Raw genomic sequence first — 20,937 nt, forward strand, 5'->3', positions numbered from 1 at the left:
GGCAAGGCGACCTGTCCCGGGTCAAGCTCTCCTTGATGAAGGTGGTGGACCCCGAGGGAAACTAGCACGCACAGCCAGGCGCAGGGGCAGCCAGAAAACCCAGGACCGCTGCGCCCTGCTAGGGAAAACCGCAGTACCCGAGTTCACATCTCTCGAGGCCACGTGCCGGCTACCGACCCGGGAGGGCGGGTTCCATGGCCACCGCGGAGCCAGCAAGTCCCCACCACGCCCCTTCCCGTCCCGGGACCCCTGGCCACGCTGCCCACCTCGGCGCGGGGAGCCGTCGATGCTCTCGGCGCTGGACGAGTGCGCCTCGGCCGGCGGCCGCCGCAGACTGAAGTAGCCGCGCGGCCGCGAGGCTCCGCTCCGTGGGGAGGGCCCGCCGCCCGGGCCCCCATCCCTGCGCGCGAAGATGCCGCTGAAGAAGCGCAGCAGCCGGTGTTCCGAGGCCGCGCCGGCCCCGGCCGCCGCCCGCGCGCGCTCCAGCCGCTGCAGGTCGCTGTTGTCTAGCGTGCGGTTCTTGCTCTTACTGCGCTCCCAACGCTCCAGGTCCGATAGCGTGTCGTTCTTGCTGAGCACCTCGCCCACGTCCAGGGTGTTGCGCTTCTCCGAGGAGGGCTGCGTGGCAGCCGCGGGCTCCAGAGTGACCCCGGCGGCGGCCTCGTCACCCGGCGCCCAGGCCAGGCTCCCGGAGCTGCTGTGGCGCCTCCCACCGTCCAGTATCCGGCCCTGCGGCGCCTCAGGCCCGCTCCAGTGCCTGAAGCTCAAGCTCCGCCGCAGGGGCGCGGCCCGGGCCCCCTCCACGTCGGGGCTGCAGGGCGCTGGCGAGCCTCGTCCCTCCTCCTCCGCCCGCACGCTGCTGGCCAGGTCCGCGGGCTCCAGGCCGCGTGCGCAAGGCCGGAGCCGCCCCAGCTCCAGCTGCCCGGTGCTGCGGGTGCGGAAGGTGCGGAAATCCCATGCGCGCGGCCGGCGACCCTCCGGTTCCTCCGCCTCCTCGGCTTCCTCCTCAAGCCGCCCGGGCGCGTCCGGGGAGCGCGCGGGCCGGGGCCGCCGAGCCGGGCGCGGGTCCGAGCAGCCGGAGTCCGGCGCGGCCAGCTGCTCTTTCCGGACCATGGTCACCGAGATGCGGTAGACGGTCTTTCTGGGAGGCGTCCCGCGCGGCATCGCGTCCGCGGGTGGCGACGCGGGCTCGCCGCTGCCGTCCAACAAGTACATGTCGCCCGCACACTGGAGCCCCGCCGCATCCAGCGAGCCCGCGGGCTGGGAGGGCGTCGGGTCAGGCGGGGAGGGCAGGCGGTCCGGGAGTGTGGCCCACGCCCCCCGCTCGCCGCGAGGGCCGCACTCAGGCTGCGGGGAAGGCGCCCCTGGCACCCGCCGGCCCGTACGCCGCGCCGCCCGAGTGCCGGGGTCCGAGCCCGGGGCGCCGAGCCATGGGCCGGCAGGGCCAGGCGAAGGCGGCCGGTCAGGCGCGAGAGCGCTCTCGCCGGCAGGTGCGGCCGCGGTGCGCAGGGCCCAGGGCGGGCGGCGGCGCCCGCGGCTTCATTGTCTACGACGCGGGGCCCGTGCGCATCCTCCCACCCCGGCAGCACAGCTCCGCGGTTCCGCAGCCTCCGCCACTCCCTGGGCTCCGGGACGCGCGGACAGCTGCGCCGGCTGCGACCGAAGGGTGGCGGGCGGCGGGCGGCGGTTTAAAATGGAAACGCGCGCCGGGGCGGGGCGGGCGGCGGGGCCAACGTGCAGGGACCGCGGGCCGCGCGCCCAGCCGGGCTGGCGGAGTCCCGGGAGCGCGGTGGCGGCGGCGGCGGCGAGCGCGGCGGCGTGCAGGCCCAAGCGCCGGGATGGATCGGCGCAGCGCGGACCGGAGCCACAGGGGGGCCTAGCCCAGCACCAGCCTGCACCCTAAAACCACGCACACTTTGGGGCTTGGCCTGCAAAAACAAAACTAGGGGCATGTCTCACCTGCTGCGCGTTTATATGAGGCATCTTTCCTAACCATGCAGCCTCGAAGATGCAACTCATGTGACTTGTTTAAAAAAGTATCTTTAGGCCGGGCGCGGTGGCTCAAGCCTGTAATCCCAGCACTTTGGGAGGCCGAGACGGGCGGATCACGAGGTCAGAAGATCGAGACCATCCTGGCTAACACGGTGAAACCCTGTCTCTACTAAAAACTACAAAAAAAAAAAAAAAAAAAAAACTAGCCGGGCGAGGTGGCGGCGCGTATAGTCCCAGCTACTCGGGAGGCTGAGGCAGGAGAATGGCGTGAACCCGGGAGGCGGAGCTTGCAATGAGCTGAGATCCGGCCACAGCACTCCAGCCTGGGTGACAGAGCAAGACTCCGTCTCAAAAAAAAAAAAAAAAGTATCTTTAGCACCTGTTACCCCCAGCCTCACCTAGGAACAGGAATAAGTGGGCTTCCAGGAAGACAAGAACAAAGATATGTGACTGTGAGGGGAGGGTGCTGTTTACACCAATGCCCTGCCAATGAAGGGCTACAATCTGTCTCCTCACATAATTCTATCTTGTTTTCATTTTCAATTAGCAACAATCTCACCCCAGATAAACCTCTATGGCTACGATACTGCCTCTGTGCAAAGCTTCTAAAATAATCTCGTAGGGTTATTTTACCAATGTGTGGGGAAAGATTCCTCACAGGTAAGCACTTGCTCCCCATGACAACAGACAGGAGAATACTGCGGTTAAGAGCAAGAAGACAGACGTGCCTGCCCGCAAGCCAGGCTTATCCACTGACAAACCACCTGCTTTTCCACCTGTAAAACAGGAGTGCCGAGAAAAGCTCCTAAACTTTGAGCATTCTTGTGAAGATTAAATTGATTAAAATCCTATGTGCCATGCATTCTGTATACATGCTACATATTCACCATTAATACTGAAAACTCAACTTCTCTTCCATCAAATCCCCCACTTCCTACCTGGTGGGCTGACAGATATTGGTCTTGGATATTACCGAGGCCACACATATTTAGACATAGGTGATCAGCTTATCAGTTCCTCACGCTGTCTTAAACACAGATGTCTTGTTTCAGAGTTTTCTTGATGAAAAGTTTCAGAAGGAAAAATACAATGTCCCCTAATCACACCACATGCTTACATGACCTTCTCCTGACCTAGAAATGCCACAGCTTGCTACAGGCTGTTTCTGGGCAAGGTGCTGGTGGCCAGGCCAGGGGGAAGCATTACTTTGGGATATGCTATTTGCAGGCAGGGATTGTCAGGTGCCAACTTTCCCTACTTTAATCTTACTGTGGGGGTACCTATTGTGTTCACGGCACTGGAAGTGGCATAAAAATGAATAGGGCAAGCTCTCTTTTGAGGAAAGTTATAGAAGTTATAGCCTAGGAAATCTGGATTTTATGACAGCTTGAAATTTAATATTCAGATTTAATGAAATAAATCCGAGTGACTGCTAGGTGATTCACTTTATTTTTCTTGAACGGATACTTTAAAATACACCTGACCAACCCCTCTGGCCTCGATCTTAACATGATTTTCAGCATCATAGGGTCACACCTCAGCCTACCTGCTACTCAAACTTTAAAGGCTCTGGATGTGGTACCTCTGATTACGTCCTCATTGTAAGGAGGGGTTCCCAAGACAGAATCATTTTACCTTTTGAGTTTCAATAACGAAGCCCTCTTTGATAAGAACCAAGAACCCCCAACTTCTAGAGTGGGAGCCAGGTGGAATTCATCTGTCAGAATGGTTCAGAATGACAGCCTAACACCCATCTGGTTAGGGAGATGCAGAGGCTTGGAGACAAAGGGCACTTCCCCAGGTTTACACAGCTCCTCAGTAAGGGTGAAATCTGGGGTTTGGGGGTCACACTGCCTGTGCTCATTTTTTTTGTCTTAGCATCAGCATTCTGCTTTGTTGATAACAAAGACCAAAGTAAACATGTGAGTATTACTAAACTCCAAGCAAGTCAAATGTAAATGTTATCTTGACATTTCCAGGTAGCATTTTTAGCAAACTTTCAGACTTACTCATTTTTCTATTGGTTCATTTATTCATCGAATATATATTGAGTACCTACTGCAATGCTACACAGTGACAATGCAGGGGTTCTGTCCTCAAAGAATTGACACAACTCCCCAAAAATGCTAAGACTATGTGATTTTACCGCAAAAAGACAGTGGGGGAGATAAAAGCTTCGCGATAATCCCAGAGACAGCTACAGTGCCATACCGTCTCTTTAATGATGAACACCACTAAAATTTGGCAAAAGTCTAAAATTTTATCACTGCAGCTATACAGACTTAAAGGTCACCCAGGTCTGTAAGTTGAGAAACGGAGCAATGTGGACAGACAGAGATCTTTGCTACTGTCAAGGGTGGGACCAGAACCCTGGGCTCCTAACTTAGCCAGGTGTGGGAAGGGGAGGTCAATTACCACTATTTGAGACCATGGCTATGTTCAGATACTGAGATGAACTTTAATATGAAAGTAGCTTGTCCATAATTAAGATATGCAAATCTATCTCACTTGTTATCTGAAGCATTCACAGAGCCCAAAGTAAAAAATAAAGTAGTACTCCTTCGGGGCTAAAATACTGGACTGTTTGTGTCTCCCAATTACTGTACCTTTGTCTAGAATCCATCCCAGGTTTTGCACTTTGCCATATGAGATGCAGGCTGCAGAGTAGAAGAATCCATTCCATCCACCTTAGATGACACTGACTCTTCCAGGGAACCTCTTTCAGCCATAGCCAGTGTGTTTGTGATCCTTCAGCATTTCCACCTCAGAAGGAAGCACTTATTTTCCATACTGATCATAATAATGCCATGTCAAGTGTGACTGTGGGTGCTGAAAAACCTGGTCACAGAGAATTGCCTTTCCCCACTGCCCTAGAGAGATGGGCTCTCCCGATGCAAAGAAGACACATGCTCCCGACATGTCACTCGAAAATCTAAATCCCCTTCTACAAAGCCAGACCAGTCTTTTTTGAAGAGGAAAAAAAAAAAATCATAATCCTATATATGTTCAGGTGGCGTTATGCTTTATTTTTCAGTGGTTTTTTAAACTGACTCCACTAGACTGTCATTTCCTGAATTTTTCCATGCCATGGAGCATATCACCATTTTTTTTTTTTAAGCATGTAGTTGATTTCACTGCTACCTCAAAACCAAACAGCAGCCGGGCAATGCCTCCGTGCTGCAGGGACTAATGCCGCCCAAGAGAGGAAGACTGCAGAGGAGAGTTCAGGAAAGGTGCCAGCCCTAGCTAACCCCCATTCATCACCCTCAGCAGCTGGCTTCGCTCCCTTAGTTCCAACTTTATGAGATGCTTTGGCCACCCTCCCACGACTCCTCTGTCCCGGGTCATTTCTAGCGACCTATAAATCAAACATTCTCCTTGAAAATAGTATTTCCAAGTGTTGCTAGAGTCGATAAGCCTTATTTAAAGGAAACTTCTGGTAGCCAGTCAGCAGAGCCCCATCTGCTACACAGGCTGGCTTTCCAAATAACAGAACCTGACAGCCAGTAATCACGTTTGCAGTATCTTAGCAGAACCGCGTCTGCTAACTGTAGAAACTGGCCAACCACTGGTTCTGCCCTGGCCCTAGCATGCCCACCCCCGGAGCCAACCAAGAGCCCCTTCATGGGCATATCAAAGGCTATTTTCTGGTAGCCAGTTGGCTGACAGATACATGTAAGCAGCAGCAATTAGAAAGACAGTTATGTCTTATTAATACTTTTATATTTTTAGCATGAGACTCAAATTCTCATCTGAGAATGTCATGGTAGAATGGTTTCTAAGCTAAGATTTGCCATGATGCTCAGCTTCCAGGAACTGAAAATTCTGCATGCATCTCTTTGCCTGGCACACTCCAGCCGAACTCACTGGGGATCCCATTTTTCTCATTTTAAAAGCTGAAGGTTAAACATGGAACTGTAAAAGAGATGGGGACTTGACCCTTATCTGCTAGTCGAGGAAGGACTGGTATGGTCTGTCTCTAAGACAGGAACATTGATCCAGCAGGAAAAAAGACCCTAGAAGGTCCTCTGAGCACCTGCATCCTTCCTGTGTTTTTTCTTAAGGATCAACGATGGCAATTCCTGCCAACAGAACACTGGCCATTTCTATTGTGTATGAACACACCACCACACAGACAGGCTAGAGGGCAGTGGCAAGATCACAGCTCACTACAGCCTTGAACTCCTGGGCTCAAGTGATCCTCCTGCCTCCTGAAAAGCTGGGACCACAGGCACATGTCACCACCCCTGGCTAATTTTTTAATTTTTCTGTAGAGAGGAGGGTCTTGCCATGTTGCCCAGGCTGCTCTCGAACTCCTCACCTCAGGTGATTCTCCCACCGTGGCCTCCTAAAGTGCTGGGATTTACAGGCGTGAACCATCATGCTTGGCTAACTTTTTTTTTTTTTTTTTCCATTTATTGTAAAGATGGGGGTCTCACTATATTCCATAGGTGGGTCTCCCTTGTTATGCCTGCACCTGGCAAGGGTTGAGGTGGCATCACTCACACATACCTTATGCTCTGAGAACGGGAACTGCCACGTTACAGAAGAAGAGACTTTAGTTCTACCTACGCATGAGGAACACGGGAGAGATTCAGGCCCAGATTCCTTTCCTCCATGCAGCCAACAGGAAGCATCGGACCCCACACTAAGACTTCATTTCCACTTAAACAGGCCAGTGAGAAGCAAGCTTGGTTTTAAAACAAGCCAGTAAGTGTCCGTTGTGAGTAGATTCTTATTAGCAAACAAAAGGAAAATATTAGATATTTCTTGGTAGTTTTTCTTGCTAAGTGTCAGGCAAAGGTGACTTAAGATATTAAATCAGGCCAGGCATGGTGGCTCATGTTTGTAATACCAGCACTTTGGGAGGCTGAGGCGGGTGGATCGCCTGAGGTCAGGAGTTTGAGACCAACCTGGCCGACATGGTAAAACCTTTTTTTTTTTTTTTTTGAGACGGAGTCTCGCTCTGCCGCCCAGGCTGGAGTGCAGTGGCCGGATCTCAGCTCACTGCAAGCTCCGCCTCCCGGGTTTACGCCATTCTCCTGCCTCAGCCTCCCGAGTAGCTGGGACTGCAGGCGCCTGCCACGTCGCCCGGCTAGTTTTTTGTATTTTTGAGTAGAGACGGGGTTTCACAGTGTTAGCCAGGATGGTCTCGATCTCCTGACCTCGTGATCCGCCCGTCTCGGCCTCCCAAAGTGCTGGGATTACAGGCTTGAGCAACCGCGCCCGGCCCGGTAAAACCTTTTTTATATCTGTAAAAATACAAAACAAAAATTAGCTGGGTGTGGTGGTGTGTACCTGTAATCCCAGCTACCTGGGAGGCTGAGGCAGGCAAATCGCTTGAACCCAGGAGGCAGAGGTTTCAGTGAGCTGAGATCATGCCACTGCACTCTAGCCTGGGCAACAAGAGTGAAACTCCGTCTCCAAAAAAAAATAAAAAATAAAAAAAGCTATATATTAAAATTCGATCTATTTAAGCACTGTTTTATAGAGCCAACACAAACAACACTGAGCAGCCACTTTACAAACACAGCAGCTCCCAGTTCTGGCCACAGTTAGAAAGTCCCCAAAGGAGCTCCCATCGACCATCCAGCCTTGGAGCTCAGGGACAGGAGGGATGCAGTCAAGGGTAACACACAACACTGCAGCTGTCTATCAGACAGCCTCAAAGCAGCTCTGGAGCTTGTGTGCAGAAAAACCAAGACATCCCTACAAATTATCTAATCTTCCTAGTATTAGGTACACAGGGGAACAGGCCTGTTTGGTAACATTTTCCTCTACAGGATTCACGGGAGGGAACTCTTCTAATATCACCATGTGTACGATGGTCTTCATGCAGACATTCCTTCTCAAAGCACAGGGAAGAGTCAGATTTGGATTCGCCTAAGAGCCTTCTGGAGTAGGAACGAATACCACGAACTGTCAGAGAACAATGACCTAAATATGTTTGACAACATCTGGATGTTTACCAAGCTTTTCTTTAGATCCACTGACCTCAAAGATTTAGAAAATCCATGACTTACATGAAAATCACATCGAGGCCACAAACGATGCCCTGGGAATTTCTGCCAGCCCCATTACAAAGCCCAGCTTCTGGAAGAGCATCATTTTACAGTTCTCCCTTCTGCATCCCATCTGGGATTTGGCTGCAGAGATATGTGAAAAATCTTTGATCTGTGCTGAGGAGACTTGAGTATTTGATGTATCTTTTTCCTCTAAATGTGGAAAACAAAATGCCTACGATGCCAGTTCAAAGCCCAACCCAGTGCTGCTGCTCCCGTCTCAGCAGAGGGAGGGACATGATTGCTCCCCTTCCATTTTTTTTTTTTTAAGACAGTTTCGCTCTTGTTGTCCAGACTGGAGTGCAATGGTGCAATCTCGACTCACTGTAACCTCTGCCTCCCAGGTTCAAGCGATTCCTCCTGTCTCAGCCTCCCAAGTAGATGGGATCACAGGCACCCGCCATCACACCCAGCTAATTTTTTGTATTTTCAGTAGAGGCGGGGTTTCACCTTGTTGGTCAGGCTGACCTCAAATGATCCACTCGCCTTGGCCTCCCAAAGTGCTGGGATTACAGGCATGAGCCACCACACCCAGCTCCCCTTCCTCTATTAGCCAGCGTGTCCCTAGCTCGGTGTTCCCCAGGCTTGGAGGAAAACACATCAGGGGCTGCTGGGAGCGGCAGCTACCTGCCCTCCTAGTTAGAATGTGCATGGGAGCTCTTAAGAAAGAACTGGGTCCCCGGGATCACGTCTGACACAGTAAGATGGAATAAAACCTCTGCTCGCCATGTACCAGTCAGCAGTGGCCAGGAGCACTGAGCAGGGTGAGGGGTTCTTGCAGCGGGGCAGGGGGATGAGGGACCCAGAGGCTGGGTGTGAGCCCCGAGAACCCCAACTCCTGCAGCTGCTGAGCACCTTTGATGAGTTATGACACCGTGCTATCTTTCCACTGTCCAAAATCACCAACTCTGGCCAGGCATGGTGGCGTGCGTCTGTAATCCCAGCTACTTGGGAGGCTGAGGCAGGAGCCTCAGCTTGAAGCCAGGAGGCCGAGATTGCAATGAGCCAAGATGCCACCACTGCAATCCAGCCTGTGCAAGAGTCAAAAAAAAAAAAAAATCACCAACTTCCATGAAGGCAGAGACCGAGTGGGGGCATGATAAACTAAATTCTGAGGGCCACACGATCTACATTACTTCAAAAGCACTGTGAGTCCTCCCCTCCAAAGACGCACTCTGTCCCGGGGAGTGTGGCTGAAGGTGGGACCTGGTTGGTTACGTACCAAGACTTTCCAAATCTGGAAAAGGAGGTTAACTCCCCATCAGCTCAGCTCTGCGCGCTGACTGAAGGATCAGAGGCAGACTGCACAGACACTCTCTAAAGCCACACCACAAGTTAAGATGTGACTACCTGGCATGGCACTGAGTGGATACACCAAGCTGGGATTCATGTGCCACCACCCTGGGTCCCGTTTTTCCTGGTCACTGCCTCACAGTCACTCCACCCTAAAGGAGCTGAGTAGGGTGGTCAGCTTGGAGGTGGAGGGCCAGGCCGTGCCGCCTCCTCAGCGCCATGGTCTTTTCCTTCCCTGAGTTCCTGGGGCCTCCTCCCATGGCCATACCCCAACTCACCCAGGATAATGCTGCCCTGCAGTCTTGGCCTCCAAAAGCCCTTTCTCTGCCCACAACTCCCAGGTTGGCCATCCTTTCTGGAACTTCCCCTCCAGCTGTAGGGGAGCTGACTGTCACGCATCCTTTCCATCCCAACTCAGAGCTGCCTCCTGGCACCTCCTTCTCTGTCCAGCAGAGGCCAAGGGATATCACTGTATCACTGTCCACTCCAGACACGGCCCCACCTGTACCTGGCTCCTGTGAGACCCCACCCCACCTGGGCATGCCCCAAAGGCGGATCTGTACAAACTCCAGCGCACTGGACCAGTGTTCTCCAAGCACGGTCCACAGATCAGCAGCAGGGGCTTCACCCGGAAACCTGACCCCACCACGAGATGCCCCTCGTCTCCCGGAGATTCAGGTGAGCACGAGCATCGGAAGCCCCAAGTCTACCTCACCAAGCCCAGCTGCAGATGCACACGTGTTGGGGCTGCTTCCAGCATCCCACAGCCCCACCACCCCCACAGCCCTGGCCAGCCCGTTTCCCATTCCTAGGATTCCTTGAAACTATCACTGCCCCATCCCCTCAGTAGGATGGCCTCCGGCCATGACTTCAGAGCTCCCTCAATGTCCTGCCTCCCGCCCACACCCAACTCTCTGGCTCAGAGTTGGCAAATGGACCCTGCACCCTCAATCATAATCACTGCCTTTACTTCACTTGGCAGAGGAAAACACTCGATTACGTCCCACTTAACAGAAAACACAAACAGCCTGCCTCTCCTCCCTCCCTCCCTCCAGCCCTCAACAAAAGCCTGTCCTCCACCTGTCAATCTCTCCCCACTTGCGTATCTGTCTGAATTACCCGAAGAGTCCACTCTCCCTCTACTGTTTACAGCCTCTTCATCCATCCCGGGATTCCCACAGCACACGCGTCCTTGCTGACCCACCCCCAGACATAGCCTACTCTCAGGAAACCATCCTTACTCCTGCAATCTGAGTCTGAGGGTACAATTCTGTGTGGAGCCCTCAGTGAGTCCCTGTCACCTGCAAAATAAAGCATCCATTTCCTTAACCGGTATTCAAGGCCCCTGACACTCTCCAGTCTCCCCAGTTGCACTGAGTGGCTTAAGAGGCTGGGGTCCAAGGCCAGAAGGATGCAAACCACATGTGACCTCGGGAACGTGACCTTGCGGCTCTGCATCAGGTTTTCATTTCTGCAAAAACGAGACAGTAACAATACGGTAGCTGTGACAATAAGATGTGATGATGTAAGGGAAGCATCTGCCCAATGCTGAAAACCAGCAGGGGTTGCTTCTGCTGCATCCCAAGATTCCCCATCTGAGCACACCAGTGTCCTTTCTAGTTCCCAACCACACCATACCCAGTCTCGCCACTGTCTCCTGCTGGGACCAGCAAGATGGAGCTCAACTCTACACATCACTGGGGCCTGGACTGAGGAGTCCCCAAGCTCTTTCTCCTGCTGGCTCTGACCCCTTCTTCTCCTCTCACACCTGGGCACACCTGTGCGCACCTGGGCACGCTTCCTTGGCATCTGTCACCCTGCCCGGACACTTCCATTTATAGAACCCCCTCCTTCAGTCAAGGACAACTTCTGTCTCTCACCCTCAAGCCCTTATCAATATTCTGCTTAATAAATGCAGCTTGGTGGCTGACTTAATCAATCCAGGTCATGCCTCAGTCATGTTACCAACAACAAGGTTGGTCAACTTGTGTTAAACCCCCAGGAAGCCCATTTACCCTTCCACACAGTGCCTCCCCCACCATGACCCCGCAAGTTTATCTATGAAGTCTCCAGTGGTTAGGGAAAGACATAGAGAAGACGGTGATTCACTTCTTCCCCTGGCCACAAAAATCCTCAGCGCAGCTGATCTTGGGTGGCCGCCCCCCCGAGAAAGCCTGTCCCTCCCTCCCGCGGTGGAAAACATGAAAACACATTCACTGTGTGTGCTGAGGGGGTAGGGAGCATCCCGGAGTGTGACTGCCTGGGAAAAGTCAGACTGGTGGCAGCTGCTTCATTTCAGGGAATGGGATACTGGTCAGACACAGGGGTCTGCAGCCTTGAGGGGCCCATGCAGGGGTGCCTGTGGGCCTGTTCCTTCCCTGCCCACCCCACCAGCCTGGGCCCATGCCAGGCCCACTGCACAAGGAGACAGATGTAAATTCACAAGTCCCTGACCCTCCCAGGACCAGGGGTGGCTGGCTGGTTCCCCAGACTTCGCATCCAAGGGCTTTTCTGCAGAGGCCAGGGCCCCAGCTGAGAAACAAAGAAATAGACACTATTGATCCAGGGCGTAGAAGATCCATTAAGAAATGGAATACTTGGAATAACTGAGAACTGTTTACAGAGAGGATAATAATTGAACCCATCCCCAGAGCTGATGCAGGGATCTGACAGCCCTCGGCACCTGGACCTGCACAGGTTCTCAAAGGAATGGTTGCTGTGCTTCAAATAGCACCTTCAGGGGAGCTGCAAAGGGACCCCGAGCAGGGCATCGACATCTGGGAAGTGACCCACAAAGACGTGTTCAGATAGCACCCTGACTGTCAAAGGATTTCCCCAGAAGCCACGGTTGTTGGAAATTTTGAAAAAGGTGACAGGTTCAGCCTGCCCAGCTGACGCCCCTTCCCAGTACGCCAAGACCAATGCTTAAGGAGGACATGGTGGCACTTCAGACGTTAATTCAGTTCATCCATTCTACCCCCAAAGTGCCCCGAGAGGTAGGTACTATTACCATCCCGATTTTACAGACACAGAAAGACATAAAAAGTCAGCCACAGGTTAAAAGAGTCCCTGGATCTCACTGTAAAGGGTGGGCCTGGATTGAAGTCCACGACCCACTCATCAGATTCACAGAAACACACAAACTCTTCTCGGCGGGGTGTGGGAATCCAGCTCCAGGGCCTTCCCCAGGACAAGCCCAGAACAGCAGGTGGATTTGCAAAAGGAGGCCGGCATGGAAGTTGGCAGGGCAGGAACAATGGAGGGCCTCTCAAAGGAAAGCGAGAGCTGTACATTTTGCTGGGCTGCTTCAGTGTGAGAGCAGGAAGGAGGAAAGAGGAGGGAGGGGGGGCAGAGAGAAAAGCAATGTGTTAAAAGAGCTTTCGGAGAAAGTCCCCAGAAATGGTAGTCAAAAGGGGTAAAACACCAACAACAAAAACAGAAGGTCCCTCACTGGTATTCCAAGGGGGAGGTGCTGATAACTCAAGGCTGATTGGGGTAAAACAGGCTCCCATTTCATTTCAATGTCAAAGGACAAAGGAACAGCCCAGTGATCAGGATTATCTCCCAAATCCCGGCCTCACCACCAAGTCCCCAGTTTCCTTCCAGAGTTCCTGGAAAGGCTGGGCAGGTGCTCCTTGAGCTGGCTCTGCCCCACCAACAGCTCCAGGGAAGCCCAGCCTTGTCCACTGCCCAGGTCTCTCTTTTGAGCCTGTCCACCCCTCCATCCCTGCTGGGCGCGTGCCCCCAGCACCCTCTCACCCGACACTCCACTCCACACCTCCTCCCAGACTCGACCTCGACCCCAGGAGGCTGCAGGAAAGCCTTTCAATTGTAGATGTCTCTTTGCTCATGCGGAAATACTCACTTATAAAGCCATCAATTCTTCCCATCCGAAGCATTCCGGATATAATTAGAGCAGTACCAAGGCCTGGGCCTTCGAAAAATCGCTTATTTCTCCAAACACATCCAGACCTTTCGCAGGTCTGTCAACCCAGACCCTTCCAAGGAAAATATCAGCACCATTATTTCTAAAGCTGGTAATAGAAGACATTTTGCTAATAGAAGAAGGTATGCACAAACAAGAAAAAATGCTTTGCAAAAGTGTAAAGGAAAAAAATTCCATAAATATTTAATAGGCCACCAAGGTTTTAATGACCTTCAACTAGCAACAGAAAGATTTTAATGTTCATAACATTTGAAGCCATCACTATAGGAGTTTACCAGCGTTGACCTAACAAAGTACCACGGGTTGTGTGGTTCAAACAACAGACACCTATTCACTCCAGTTCTGGAGCCTAGAAGGAAGAAATCAGCACAGAGTGGACAGGGCTGGTCTCTTTCCAGGTCTCTCGGCTTGGACATGCCGTCTTCTCCCTGTGTCCTCACTTGGTCTTTCCTCTGTGTGTCTGTCTTAATCTCCTCTTCTTATAAGGACACAGTCTTACTGGATTAGGGCCCACTCTACTAACCTCATTTTGACTCGTCACCTCTTTCAAGAACCTGTCTCCAAATAGAATCGCATTACGAGGCACTGGGGTTAGGACTTAAAACACACACATTCTGGGAGGCCCAGTTTAGCCCACAGGAATCACCACCATGGTTATGGAGTAATCGCATCACTGCGCTGGGCATGGTGGCTCACAGCACTTTGGGAGGCCGAGGCCGATGGATGACCGGAGGTCAGGAGTTCAACACCAGCCTGGCCAACATGGTGAAACCCCATCTCTACTAAAAATATAAAAAATGAGCTGGGCGTGGTGGTGGGCACCTGTAATCCCAGCTACTCCAGAGGCTGAGGCAGGAGAATCACCTGAATCCGGGTGTGGGGGCGGACAGAGGTTGCAGTGAGCTGAGGTCATGCCATTATATTACAGCCAGGGAGACAACAGGGAAACTCCATCTCAAGTAATAATAATAATAATAATAATACCACCACTATAACTTAAAGTAATGGGAACATTCGGTGTGTAATAGTCACATCTGGATTCACAGAAGGCCTTTTTCTCAATAAAAACTCAAATAGCGACATAAACAAGGTCATGCATTGCACAACTCAACTCCAGGGCTACCCAGTGCCCTACAACCGAAGTAGCAGTTATAAATTGGAGAGAAACTCAGGACTGAGAGAGACAAGATCTCCCGTATCTGAGGATGAAGTCCAGTGGCTTCCAACTGGAAGAAGCAGAGAGTCCCTCACGGCTCAATTTCACTGTGATACTCTGGGGGGAAGTAGGAACGTTGGAAAGTAGGCAAGTTAACAGTACATGTGTGAGAGCTCAGTCAGCTTATCTGGACTCTGGTTTCCACTTTTCAATGGAATATTAATTGGATTCATTTAAAATCATGCATGTCTTGCTCAAATATTAAATCATAATCCACGTGACTGTGGTCGGCAATTTCAGCGGGGCCTCCTAGTGCAGAACTGAACAGGATGCCTTTCCTTTTCCTTTCTGTTACGTTAAAGGACTGCAGCATTATGTTGTAAATAAAGTTTTGGTGCCGCAAAAGGAATAGCACTCAAATATAAAATTTTCTTTTTAATTATCAGCAAGGCAAGTTACTTCCATAGAAGGGTGCGCCCTTAAAGATGGAACAATGGTGAGCACGCACTTGGACAAGGGAGGGTAGGGGGGTCTTATCCCTGATGCACGTGGTCCTTGCTGCGGTGTCGTTCCCCTATTGGGTTAGAGCGTACAGGCTACATTAATTCCGACTGGATAACTGAAAGAGAGTGACGGGGTGAGCGGTTTGGCGGCAAAAATGGTTATGCAGGGTGGAGAATGACTCAGGGCGGAGCAGGAAGCAGGTAATCGGAATGAGTCAGGGTGGAGTCGGTGACTGAAATGAGTCAGGGTGGAGCAGGTAATAAGAAAAGGTTGCTTTATGAGAAAGTTAAACTTAAAAGTAAAAGGCAAAGAATTGAACATACTGACATATTGATTCTTTGAAATTTAGAATCCATATCTAACAATTAGCTTCATGTAAACCCAAGTCTTAGGCTTGAAACTGGTGTTTGTTCTTGTGCAAGCACGTAGCCTTAAAACAAGCATACAATGCCTGCCCTGCAAAAAAAGTTGTCTTCTTGAAAGCCGAATATCTGTCTCCATCACGGTACAAAGCACCAAGATAAATGAAAGCAATATTCTCTACTGCTTGTCCTCATTAGCCATCATCAGCAGGAGCGGCCCCCTGAGGCCAATCAGAATGGACGCTGCAGTCTTCCTGGTGAAGGAGAACTCCAGTGCCCTTGCAGGGAAGGAAGAAACTTGCGATGGATTACTTTCCCTGGACTCTGCATTTCTCTGGCTTTCCTGGTAGAGTGCGTACAGCCCTGCTAGTGACTTATTAGAAGTAGTGGAGCTCCAACAACTGCCTTGCCACATCCTGCACTGCCCCCTCCCTTTTCCATGCAAAACCCAGGGTCATATTCCAACAAAGATTCTTCCACAGCATCCAGGGTGGTGCTTCACTTTAAAAAAACAAACAAAAAAAGACCTTGGAAATTTCTACTGAATAAACTTAATCCTGAAGAAATCATGCTTTTGGAAATGTGTTAAAAATACACGCATGACACTACGGATCCCTTCTTTAAGGCATCTTGTTCCATGTGGACTTGCAGAGCGACACATGGGGCACCTGCTTTGCTGGAACGCAGTGAACTGCTTGGCCTGGGATCCCACTCACAGGCAGCCTTGCTAGAGAAACGTTTTCACAGCTACTAACTCATCAGATACAGGTACTCAACACAGGTCAGATATTTCCGTCTAGGGGCAGGGAGTATTATACTGGTGAAATACCGGGAAAGGGATCAAAAGTAAGGCTAGAGAGCCCATGAGGCAATCAAGGACTAGACATCTGGGTTGTCCAGGTGTGATTCTGCAACGCTTAAAGAGATCCCTGGGCATTACCAACATCGAAATTACCTAGAAGGAAATTCAGGCCACATCACTTTCCAGCTTTCCATCTATTGTCTTTTTCACCTACTCGATGTATTAATACACACCACAAGGAATGCATACACCAGGCTACGAAATTGTGATCTCCCAATGGAATAAAGTGCTTTAAAGAACAAAAATGGAGACAATGACCCATCTACCTTCCAGCTTCTGTACACTTAATTAATTCCATGTTCAATTTCAGCACGAATAAATTTTCAAAGCTTATGTCTCCTGATAAATCTATGCTGACCTTGTACCAAATGCACAAATGTTTCTGTTAACACACAACTCAAAAAAAAAAAAAAAAGAGGATCATTCTGGATATAGTAATTAATATTCTTTATTCGTGAAGAGCTTTGTTTAAAACGGTGTGATTCAATCAGAAAGTCATTTTCTTTCCGAGTTTGCTGGCCTTCCGATATGAATGCAAATCATGGTGACAAAGACAACATAGGGATTGAAAACATACTGCCTACTCCTTATAATTGTTTAATCTTGCTCCAGATATAGCTGGGAGATTCTAATTGAATATTTTGAATATTTTTATTCCAATTTTCTTGAGATCATTTGCCTACGTGAAAATAAAGCAGAGACTAGTGATGGAGACCTTTCTGATGAAATTATCATCAAGCACTGTCATTTGATAAGAGAAAGAAAAAAGGATCTTAAAAATCCTGTGGGTATGATTAGAAGCATGTCATCTTTAGAAGTGGCCGGGGGGACTACTGACTACTAATAACCAAGTTCACGTCACTTTAAATGTGTCACCGTCTTGAGATGGCTTTATCTCCACTAACAGACACGTAGGGACATCTGAGGATGATCTGACTTGGTGAACCATTCTTTACTTTTGGTCTCTACACTGCGACAGCAACGCACCTATTAAAATATTTCTTGTCATCATTCAATCAGGGGCACAGAATATTGTGCCCCTTCTGAAGCCACCATTTATTAAAATATCCAATTGGAAAATATGTTTCCCTTATCTTGCTATTGTAGTTACACAGTTAAGCAACCCCAGCTGTGCAGGAAATACCACGGCAGTGAAGACATCGTTGAGCATAGAGGAATCAATTGGGGTTCCTGTCAAAGATGTCACACGCCACAAAGAGGCCAGGGGATAAAACACAAACACCCATGTTACGCTAAGCACACAGTTATATATAGAATCCCTTCATGGGTCTCTGTTGTCCTGTCCCAATCCAGATTGAAATACGCAACGAATGAAGCTAAAGGATGTGATTAAAATCTCCTCTAGGTACCCATCCGATTCTTCCTCTGGTTCTGTATCTGTACTTTCTAAAATTAACATGGATTATTTTTGTTTTGTTTTGTTTTTGAGACGGACTCTCACTCTGTCACCCAGGCTGGAGCGCAGTGGCGCAATCTCAGTTCACTGCAATCTCTGCCTCCCGGGTTCAAGCGATTCTCCTGCCTCAGCCTTCCAAGTAGCTGGGATTACAGGTGCCCACCACCACGCCCAGCTATTTTTTGTGTTTTTAACAGAGATGGGGTTTTTTAGTAGAGACGGGGTTTCACCATGTTGGCCGAGCTGGTCTTGAACTCCTGACCTCCAGTGATCCACCCGCCTGGGCCTCTCAAAGTGCTGGGATGACAGGTGTGTGCCACCGCGCCCGGCCTGGGATCATTTAGTTTCTGTTCGACTCTACCCTTGAGTTCTCTTCCCTGATGTTCAGCGATGGCTCTGAAAGGATGACGTGGCATCTTCTGAATCACATGGACTCTCCCCGCCGAGCCTGATAGAGGCTGCTCTCTCAACATGGACTCAATGCTGTCACCCCACAGACAGGTGACCTGCTTAGGGTGGCTGTTGGAGGCTGATGGGCCTCTAAGGGGCAGGAAGCATGCAGAGGACAGGGGTCCTCCAGGGACACAGTGGCCCGGGGTGGGGCAGGGGGAGGGGGGTCCTCAGGTCTGCGTGGGCAGAAGGCTGGAAAGTAGCCAGATAACTAAGATGGCCATCTCCTGATAAGCATGGAAGCCAGGGCCCTGTCACAGGGTCACAGAGAGGTGGGCTGCTCCCAGAGGGACACAGGACATTCAATCAAGCTTCCAGTCAGCCAGTCAGGGAAGTCACTATAAAAGCTGCCTCTGCCACCTGGAAAGCTGATCAGCTGGTCTCCTGCCCAGTCCAGGGGTCTTTCAAATGAAATTAAGTTTGCCCCCTTCAATATGGTCTAGGGTTTGCAATATCCTGTATTTCTCAATTATAACCATTAAAAAAGTAGAGAGTTCAAAAAACAAAAAGGGTGCCCCAAACCCTAAGAATTTCATACCAAAAGACACTTGCTGTAAAACAGAGCTCCTTCTCATCAAGACAAGCTGTCTTCTGGGTGCCATGCTGCTTTTATATGCCTGTCCCTCCCCGTGGACCTCTTTATCCTTTCTGGAACAAGACACGAGTATAAATATAAATCAACCTGTCAATTATTATGAAAATCTCTTTAGCTTAGATTCCTAGAAGCACAATTCCTGAGTCAAAGGAAGCCAACATTTCATACATTCACATTTCCAAACAAGTGTTTACAAAGGTTTCCATTCCCACCATCATTATTTGGGGGGCTCAATGTTGCCCACTCCCAGCCCACCCACCAGCACACAGGCTTAATCTGCCAACAGCCACAATGTGTCTAGAGGGCTGAATTTGTCTATGTCGTCGTCGTCACTGTTTTTAGTCTTTGCTGATTTGTTCAATAACAGCATTTCAGATTAATTCGTTTTTGTCTATTTGCCTATGGGAATCTTCATGTTTTTCCAATCTATTTGTCTGGGCTGTTTAAACATCAGGAATAACCATTTGTCTGCAACATTCCCTGCAAATATGTTTCCCTTAAACTTGTCAAAATGAGGATTGGAGTATGTCAAAAACAAAACATGTTAGGAACATTGCTGATGCAGATATCTGGCAGATCGTTTTCTCAGTGGCACTAGATCTCCTTCCTGTTTATCATCATCCATTGAGTCGTTCCCTACCTCGTCCACTAGATTCCTCGGCCTGTGACCACTGCCTGCAGGGGTGTCTCTCTTTTTTTTTTTTGAGACGGAGTTTCACTCTTTCGCCCAGGCTGGAGTGCACTGGCTGGCACAATCTCAGCTCACTGCAACCACCGCCTCTCAGGTTCAACGGATTCTCCCACCTCAGCCTCCCGAGTAGCTGGGACTACAGAAGCATGCGACCACGCCCAGATAATTTTTTTATATTTTTAAGAGAGACCTGGTTTCACCATATTGTCCAGGCTGGTCTTGAACTCCTGACCTCAGGTGATCCACCCACCTCAGCCTCCCAAAGTGCTGGGATTACAGGCGTGAGCCACTGTGCCCAGCCAGGGTCTCTATCTTGGCTGTCTCCTAACGGTGCCACACATCTCAGAGGTTGCTCTGCCAGACCCAGTTCTTTCAGAGCACATACTAGCTCTTTTTACAGGACATTCCTTTAGTAAGACTTTCTAGAGTTTTACTTGAAGCTAAGCTTACAGGTTTGTAATCTGCGAAAAACACACTTTTTCCTACTCTGAAAATTGGTACATTTTTGACATTGAGTTTTCTGTGCCCTATTTGCCAAGGTTTTCTTCAGCAGAGCAGGGTAAAGAGCAAAAGCTAATTTCCAGAAACACTCCGGACCTCAGAAGGCACCACTTGCCACAGCATGAGACTGCAGAGTTTTATGTGTCCTTCTTTGCTGTATCCCCTGTGCCTAGAACTGAAACAGAGCATGCTCAAGTAACACATAATAGATGGAGGGGTGAGTGGGCAGAGGAAGGAGAGGAGGAAGACATGGATGTCTAGGTGGGTGGAAGGATGGAGGGACAGAAGGACAGACGGACAGATGAATAAACGAATGAACAAACCCAACTCCCAGAACTCACTCTGTGGCCCAGGCTGGAGCGCAGTGGCACCATCTCGGCTCACTGCAACCTCTGCCTCCCAGGTTCAAGTGATTTTTCCTGTCTTAGCCTCCTGAGTAGCTGGGATTACAGGCACGCGCCACCACGTCCAGCTAATTTTTGTATTTCTAGTAGAGATGGGGTTTCTCCATATTAGGCAGGCTGGTCTTGAACTCCTGATCTCAGGCGATCCACCCACCTTGGCCTCCCAAAGTGCTAGCATTACAGGCGTGAGCCACCATGCCTAGCTGGTTTAATCAATTCCTTTTTTAATATTTTCCATCCAAAGATCACCATCTAATCAAAAATATATTTTTCTGATGGTAGAGGATGTTCATCCGGTTTCATTTACTGAATTGTGTTGCCCTGGAATCTCATCAATTAACCTGAGCCAGACATTAGAAAGCCACTACTCTGGTGTAAAAGGCACTCCACAGTAAAATAAGAGAAGCCAGCCCATGCTTGCGTGGAGGAGCTGAAGTACTTCAATTGGTTTCATTTTCATCAGCCTAGATCTTTAAATTAGTGACACCTGATGCCCTGTACGTTACAGTATCATTACAGTGATAGAATCTATAGAGTAGTGCTCCTCAAGGCGAGGTCCCAGACAAGCAGCATCAGCACAACCACCTGGGAGGTGCTAGAAGAGCAGAATCTCGGCCAGGTGCCATGGCTCCCTTCTGTATTCCTAGCACTCTGGGAGGCTGAGTGGCGGGCGTGGCGGCTCATGCCTGTAATCTCAGCATT

The 20,937-nt window shown here is 50.2% G+C and overlaps 1 protein-coding gene across 8 annotated transcripts in view; it reads right to left on the reverse strand.

The window, feature by feature from the left end:
* AGAP1 (ArfGAP with GTPase domain, ankyrin repeat and PH domain 1) overlaps window positions 1-20,937 on the reverse strand; it is a 637,917-nt gene that overhangs the window by 462,257 nt on the left and 154,723 nt on the right. For 4 of the 8 annotated variants that reach the window (XM_033229796.1, XM_033229798.1, XM_033229797.1 and 1 more), the window contains exon 1: window positions 267-1,344. The exons of the other annotated variants lie outside the window; for them this stretch is intronic. In XM_033229796.1, coding sequence (XP_033085687.1) covers window positions 267-1,215 — 949 coding nt within the window. In that variant the 5' untranslated portion in view covers window positions 1,216-1,344. Of the gene's footprint in view, window positions 1-266; window positions 1,345-20,937 lie in introns of those variants that run through there. 8 annotated transcript variants of the gene reach the window in all.

The sequence above is a fragment of the Trachypithecus francoisi genome, unplaced genomic scaffold (genome assembly GCF_009764315.1).
Source record: "Trachypithecus francoisi isolate TF-2019V2 unplaced genomic scaffold, Tfra_2.0 Lachesis_group13, whole genome shotgun sequence".
In the NCBI taxonomy this organism is placed as follows: Eukaryota; Metazoa; Chordata; class Mammalia; order Primates; family Cercopithecidae; genus Trachypithecus; species Trachypithecus francoisi.